The 8,330-nt window shown below is 39.3% G+C and overlaps 1 protein-coding gene across 3 annotated transcripts in view; it reads right to left on the reverse strand.

Moving 5' to 3' along the window:
• Window positions 1-8,330, reverse strand: part of LYST (lysosomal trafficking regulator) — a 204,136-nt gene that overhangs the window by 19,815 nt on the left and 175,991 nt on the right. For all 3 annotated transcript variants that reach the window (XM_072409083.1, XM_072409085.1, XM_072409084.1), the window contains 2 exons: window positions 2,511-2,755; window positions 1,462-1,528 (listed from right to left, as the gene is read on the reverse strand). In XM_072409083.1, the coding sequence (XP_072265184.1) occupies window positions 1,462-1,528; window positions 2,511-2,755 (312 nt within the window). The remainder of the gene's footprint in view (window positions 1-1,461; window positions 1,529-2,510; window positions 2,756-8,330) is intronic.

An 8,330-nucleotide genomic window follows, 5' to 3' on the forward strand; every position in this document is an offset into this window, starting at 1 on the left:
CAGGTCGGTAAAAATTTGGGGATGACACCTCCCTGCTATGTAAGTGGCCCCGGGGGTCCCTAATTTTGGGCTTCTAGACACACTAACTTTTTAAACAGCAACCTTGATGTTCAATTTGCACTACTTTTTAAAATTATGCCCCCCATATTTTGTAATTTATTAAAAATATGTGGAGATGAAATTTAGGATGCTAGCTATGAGGGTCCCCTATGTAGCCTGAAAATTTCAGGTTGGTATGACATACTGTTCAGGAGATATGGGGGTTTGTACTGGGAGAGATGTAACGCTGCAGTAGATGACATGCTTTCATATGCAAAGTGAAAGTGAAACTTTCCTGACGATTTGGTCATTGTACACACCCACTGGTAACCACCCCCTCGCATTTATTTTTCACAGGTATTTTTTTTTTGTTAGGACACCCATAGAATATGAGCAGTGATGACGGGGGTACACTAGCTGTACTGCCCCCATCTGCTATCACATGCACAATGCTCTTGCACAAAGCAACACCACATTTGAACATTATATAAAGGGTAACTTTTCACTTTTTTTTTTTATAATAGAACATTTTTTTTTTTTAATTTTTGGGGTGAAGACCCCTCCCCCATCCATCTTTACTGCAGCCTTCTGGGATATTTGTGTCACCTATCCCAGGTGGCCCTGGGCTGCTCTTTTTGCGCATGCCCAACATTGGGAGTGTATCATGAGGGGCTTTCACATTATGTAAAAAAAAGCACTCCATCTCATGCATGCCCGATGAGATCAAGACTGGATTGAACGGTGAGAGCATTGAAAAGAAGAGGGAAGCTGAGCAAGCATGGGACTCGCTGGGCTCAGTTTGTGGATAGATCAAAAAAAATTTTTTCACAAAAATTTTACATTATCTAGATTTAGTGCTAGGAGGTTAAATTCACAATGGCAGTAAGATTTGCTGTGTTTACCCCTCACTTTCCTCTTGCCGGGAACCACTGCTGTTTGAAAAACTGCTAGGCCTGAAAAAGCCCAGCACTTACTTCCTGTTACCAATCCCAGGTGCCCAGCACTTACCGCCTGTTACCAATCCGAGGTGCCCAGCACTTACCGCCTGTTACCAATCCCAGGTGCCCAGCACTTACCGCCTGTTACCAATCTCAGGTGCCAAGCAGTTGCCAGGTAGTCACTCAGGAGGGTTAATGGCATTTTTTTTTATTGCTAATGTGAAAACTAAGCATTTGGATTAAAATACACAACACTGAACAGTGTGGGCATAATACAAATAAATTGAAAAATTGTACATTTTAGTAAGCCAGGCATTAGAAAGTTGAAACAAAGTATAGTGGAAAGGTAGAATACTAACACAATATTAGAGGTTACTGGATACCTATGTCATAAAGAATAGAGACTAAATAATAAATTACGGACAGGAGTATCTTTTGCTAAGAGAGTTCATTGTAATTAGCCAGTATATCATCCCTTACAAACCTTGTAATTATCTATGTATCGATCTTCCTTTTCCTTGTTTTGTACAGCAATGGGCTTGGCAAGATTCCTGCAAATACATACATGAAGTTCACATCATAGAAATGAAAACATTATTAGCCAATTGGAAAAAAAGTAACTACACTTCTGGGGCTTGCAAAATCCCCAACATAATCCCTGTTTTTTTTAAATGAAATGGATTTAATATACTGAAAAAAATTAGAAAAAGACGAATTATCTGTATTCCTAAAATGCCCCCACCCTCTCCTAATCCCCCATGTAAATTACTAAATATTACACATCCATCTTGTTTAAGCAAAGTGACAGAATTTGCCCATTCACAGGCTGTTTTATGTATTATAATTTGTGTCAGTTTACTGAAATTACAGTATTTATTGAATATTGTCTTCCTTATTATTAATAAAATTTGAGACATTGTCTGTTGTCATACAAAGCAGGATGTTTTTGTATTCTATAAAATAAAAAGAAGTAATGTTTAATCATAAAAAAATCAACTAGTCTATAAAAAACAAGTATCACACTAATAGGGTGCAATAAAAGCAAATAAAGTAAAACTGCAATGACAAACATAGGCATAACCATTGCTGACCACCTACTGCATAGAGTGGCTGCCTGCTATTTCTGGATTGAATTTTAAAGTTTGTGCCTCTTATCTTGTTAAGCCAAAAGACAATAAGCAGACATTTCTGATTTTTATACTTTTAGATGTGTAAGTCAGTATAAGAGAGTTACTCATCAAGCCTGCCAAAAAACTTGCATATTCTTCTAAAAAGTTTTTAGATGTTTTAGATGAACTTTTAAGATGTTCAGTTTTTTTTTCCAATAATATGCTAAATGTATTTTAAATTTCTTTATCTATGTCTTGGCAATGATGTTATCTTGAAAGCTCCCTGCATAATGCAACTTTCTTTCCCCTCTTCTAACATGCTCATGAAAGCTGTCTGCCATCACGTGACTTTGCAAAACTCAGTAGAAAAAAAAAAGCATACAAACCGAAAATTATTTAAATTAGAAAGGCAGGGTTACTCCACCTGTAAATACTAGCGTTGCTCAGGTCAAGGGTCTCACTGGTGTAATCGCTGAGAATAAACGGGAAAACTGGGTACTGCATAAGGTCATTAAAGGAGCGTCCGGCGTGCTTATTTAAATGCGTTAGGTATTCAAAATTGGTAATTTGTCCAGAGCACCAGAGCTGAGTAAGAGCTGAAATATTTCCATACTCCAATAGATTTGGAAGATTATTAGACAAAATTTTCTGGTAAACATCATCTCGTACCTTACAAACAGAAAACAGAAAAACTTAAATATTAAATGATTACATCTAAATATTAATTAAAACATTACTCCAACAGCTCTGGTATATTTCTGTATCTGTTTATATAGTGTTTATATAGGTATTTTGGTAAATTTTCTTGATTCATTTTTACAATATTTTAAAATAAAAATAGATTATGTGATATTTTGTAAATTGTTGTGCTAACGGTTTTTAGCATGGCATATTAGAGGATAAAACATCCACATTCATATTAGTATATAGGAGAAATAGTTCTTTAAAAAAGTTTTTATTTATTTTCATCTGTATTTAATTTATTTAAATCTTAAAAAAACATATAAATAACAAGCATATGTCCCCCTCCCCGCTCCAAAGCTCTATATTTGCAGACCACTTGTAACAGCCCACTGTCACTGTCATTGTTACATGAATTTTCCCCTACTTGTCCGAAAATTTATTAAGCTGATATTTTACTCTTCTTGTTATAGTTGTTACCCCCCCCCCCATTATTGTCCACATGGTCATTATTTCCTTTTTGCCATTTGTTCTCATGGTTTCAGTATTTGCCATTTACATCCAGTGTTACATGCAATTGATTGTATATATCTTTTTATTTGTGCTTGACTTCAATTACCAAAAAAAAAAAAAATACAATACCTGATGCAGATATAATAGGCAAATACACCCAACAGAATTCATCACAATTACATAAAGCTTAAATAAATATTGCTGGAAACAGAAGGGAGTAATGAGGACTTAAAATGTATAATTTTCAGTACAGAAAAATAAAATGTACTGACTTGACATACCATAGCAACCTACTCCAACACCATTATAGCTATTCTTCATGCTTTTTTTCTCATGACATGGAAAAAACCAAAAAAAGCAAAAAACACAATTTTACATGTTGCAGTAAAATAGTGCTCAGAACAACCATATTGGATAGTTAGGCCATATCTAGGAGGTACATTGGAACTGCACATTTGAAAAACTGAGCATTTATCTTATTACCATTTCTTCTGTCAGTCACAATTGTTCTGGTTTGTTTGCACTGCATTAGGAAGCTTAATTTCTCCTCCCATACATCAAAGAAATGCTCTGTCCACAATGTCAGTCTACGGCTTTATACACCCCTGCAACGGTTCTCGTCCGATAATGGGCTCAGGGCCAATATCAGACGAGAATCTGGCATGTGTACAGCGCACGTCCTCCATCGTCCGAACGACTGTCCTGGCGGATCCACTGACGATGGATGCCAAACAATCTTATTAGAAGTGAAGAGGGAAAGCGAGCAGCAGGTGCCGCTCCGTCGTTCTCCCCCCTCCCCTCCCTATGAAGCAGAACGGTGCTTTATGTACAGCACTCGTTCATGCATCATGAAGTAGTTCGTTGATGGAAAAGATCATGAAAGATCCTTTCCAATGACAATTAGTGCATGTGTGTATGCAGCCTGTTTGCAAGTCAGCCACATACCTCTGGCTGGTTAAGCGTCCATGAGATAAGGAAACAAAGGGAGTTTATTCTATTTAGTTACTGTTTTTACTACAATTATTTAAGGTGAAAACCAATTACCAAAGCAGTCAAATGATGAAAGATAACAAACAGCCTATATATTTCCCCAAATATTAACCCCCTGGCGGTATTTCCGAGTGTGGCTCAGGGTGAATTTTTTGTACTAAAAGCGGTAACCCCAAGCCACACTCTGGGTAGCATAAAAAAAATTCTACCTGCTCCCCACGATCCAGCGGCGTCCTCCAGTGAACCCTGGCTGGCTTCTGCATCACATCCTCGGCTTGATCGATGTGATGCGTGAAGTGTCGGTACGCTGGGGAGGCGTGGCTTGGCAGGAAATTTGAAAGCAAATTACATTGTAATCTGCTTTTAAAACATTGATCACAGTGATAGTTATAAAAATAAATCCAAATAATAAAAAAATCCAAAATTTATTGTACCCTTGTTTGGACAAATTTAACCCATTTTTTATTATATTTTTTAATTAATAAATTCATTATTTTTTATAATAACTTTTCATAATTATTTACTATATTATAATTTATGATTTGTGTTTCAAACTTTATCATACTAGGGAGTTAATCCTAAGAATTACAGGCCTAAAATATTTAAAAAAATGTATTTTTATTTAAATAAACTAATTTCCACGCATTTCCACGGATAGTAACGAGGAGTATGCAGCGTAGCCCAGTACAGCAGCAGCTGCTCCAGTCTGCCCCAGCCCTCCCTGACCTTCAGGGATGCCAGGCTCGTCATCTAGGAACCTGAGGACGACTGAGAAACCATCCATCAAGATTCAATCCAGGGTCGCAACAGCTGCAGTTAAGATGGCGTCGACGGCACAGGCAGCCACAGAGCTCACACAGGACATCCCTGTGGTTCTCCAGCCTACTCCTCCCGCCTCTCTAGAGCTGTCACCTGAACTGGTTTCAAGTCCTGCTGCTCTTGAACATGCTGCTCTATTGGAGGCCTTCCAGGAAATGCTCAACAAAGCCCTGGCCACTACCTCACACAAAATCACAGACTACTTTTCCAGAGAATTCAGGGAATTGGGCCACCGTGCCTCACAACTAGAAGGTAGGATGGATGATGTCACAACTGTGATGGAGGGGCACGAGGAGGAAATATATGCTTTAAAGGCAAAAATTTGCTGCACTACCAGTTAGAAGAGACAGAAAACTGGGTGAGAAGCTCTAACATCACTGAATCTGTTACAGTTTAATAGTCAACTGTTATGGCGCTGTTAGAGGATCTCCTAATATTCCAGTGGAACAGCTGGAATTTGATCGGATACACAGGGCCCTAACACGTCCCCCCTCTGATTGCCCTCCCAGGGACACCACTGTAATGCTGTACTTCTACCGCAGTAAACAGTCCCTTCTCCAGGCTTCCAAGAAATGCTGAACCACTCTCCTTTCAGGAATAAGCTTACCAGCTCCTCACAAACTTGGCCCCCTCAACTGTAAAAAAGCACAAGGAGATAAAACCCATTGTGACTGTTCTGCAAGCCTAACAGATCCAGTACTGATGTGGATTGCCTTTTAAACTTTCTTTCACCTACAAGGAAAAGCTATACTCTGCTTCCATATTGGTTGTGTGGAAAGATGCGTAAAGTATTCTTCAGCTGCTGGGACTAATGCCACAAGACCTCACAGATGACATCTCAGAAAAGGAATTCTTTTCCACATCATCACAAGCTCTGGATAAACGGCCTCACAAATCCACTGTCAAGGGAGATTGCTACCGTCACCACCCAAAGTTAGATTCAAAGACCCCAGATGAGAGTTGGGATGCTCACTCCAGTGGAGCCAATACATTTTTTTTCTTTTCTAGCAATTTTACCTAGAGTGTTTCTGATGATTATTGTTACAAATTGCTGGTTGACAGGTTATTTTTCCCTACGTTCCTGGGAAATATAGAAAATATAGAATCCACATTCCAGTTTTTAGGATTTCAATATCCCTATTTCCTTCTACACAAGTGCCTAGCTTTCATAACCTCCTTAGGAGAGCACCAGGTTCATTGGAAAAAGCATGACACTATGCTCTGATACTATTTTTCTGCTTGCGAAAATTGGGGGATATCTGATGGAAATGGTTGTGGCTTTACTGTTTTTGTTGTTGCTTTGTCAGTCCCTGAGTTTGGTAGACACTTATCCCTGTTATTTGCGGTGTTTCAAAGTTTTTTTTTTTTTTTTTAAAACATTCTTTAAAGGAGGGGGGGGGGGGGATAATAAACAAATACAAACACAAGTAATCAGTTGCTTGTCAAACAGAAAAATACAAAGTGCAATAAAAACAGTATATAAAATATAGGATACATAGGTTATAGGACATAAGAATTATACAGAAACTGTACAAATAACAATATATAAACACAAAAGAACAAGAGGGGAAACAAATCTACAGAAAAAGCAAAACAGACATTAGCATGGGAGGGAGGGGGATCAGGGAGGGGGAGGTGATGGTGTCTGTCCATACAAAACCCATGGGGGGGGGGGGGGGGGGGTATAATCTAGGCCAGGGGTGCCCACACTTTTTTGGCTCATGAGCTACTTTTTAAATGACCAAGTCAAAATGATCTACCAACAATAAAAATGCTAAAAATATATAAACATATATTTATTTATATATATAACGAGTATGACACAGAAGTTACTGGAGATAATGAGACATTGATTGGCAGAACATTGTACTGACATTGCACTACGAGGCTATAGTGACAGGAAAGCTACAGTTCACCTGTCATAGAAGAATGACGTGTTGCACAAGAAAAAGAACTGCAAATCTGCACAAAGGTATCTTGGTAGTTTAACCCTGACATCAAGCCTGAACTGCACTGCTCACCTCAGACTGCCCTCCTGCCTTCTCTGCCTACCTCCTCACTCCCCACTGTTACACGGAGCCTTCTCACACAGAAAGAAATCCCCGGCATCCACGTAGACATGCAGCTGGGCTGCTAGTAAAAATGAAGGGAGGGGTAATGTAGGGCCCCGCGATCGACTTGGGATGCCTTTGCGATCGGCTGGTAGATCGCGATCGTCGTTTTGGGCACCCCTGATTTGGGCAAAGCAGTCATGAAACTCTGCAGATGTGAGTTGGACCCAGTAAAATTACGTATTAGTGACTTTCCCACTATTCCCATGAATGGAGGAAGTCAAGTCCTCTATGTGGTGAATTTCGTTGACTGGTTGCAACCACTGCCGTATTATACATTTTCAGAGGAGGGAACGAATTGTGCTGCAGTAGTAAGACAATCAGATTGTCCGAAATGTTGTGATCTGACATCTGTTGAGCCACAGATCTCACCATAAACCAAAAGTGCCTTAGATGTGGACATCCCAAAAAGCCGTTCAAAATAAGGTTCTGACCTCCATCTGACATATGTTAGAGACGTTCAGAAAAATATGATGCAATTTCTCAGGCGTTTGATACCATCTGGATTTCACTTTGTAGCAGGCTTCTTGGAACCTGCTGCTAGTGGATGCTTTATGAGTCCAATAAAGAACAGGTTCTTTTTGTTCAATAAATAAAGTAAGGCCTAAGACTGATTCCCAGGACAAAAGGTATGTTGGAGTGTAATCTGTGGGCGAGGCCTGTAAAAGCCTATAGGCAGGTGACAGAGTGTGGTGGATCTTTCCACCACAATCTTACTCTATGAAGCTCGGAATGTGTAAGCCAGAATTGGTCAATCCTGGAATACGTACAATGGGGGGAGGAGTAGTATGTCAAGTCGCGCTCATTTCTAAAAATGTAAAGACAATTCAAAATTACACTAAGAAAAAAAAAAAAAAATACAATACAGAAATAATGTAGGGGCAGATCGTCTGCGTAGATTACCATAAGTAGGGTAACTCAGGTGGTTGGAACAGAACTCCCACCACCCGGGTCAGGCTGATGGTTAAATATTAGGTGAACAAGCTAGTGATACAGGTGTACAGGAAGTGTGTGTGTGTGTGGGGGGGGGGGGGGGGTACTAAGAATTCAGCCAACTTCAAAATGAGGGTTACCCATTAAGGTAACTCAGAGTAATCACACAATTATATTCTAAGTTTGAACCAAAAAGT

This window comes from Pyxicephalus adspersus, chromosome 4 (genome assembly GCF_032062135.1).
Source record: "Pyxicephalus adspersus chromosome 4, UCB_Pads_2.0, whole genome shotgun sequence".
In the NCBI taxonomy this organism is placed as follows: domain Eukaryota; kingdom Metazoa; phylum Chordata; class Amphibia; order Anura; family Pyxicephalidae; genus Pyxicephalus; species Pyxicephalus adspersus.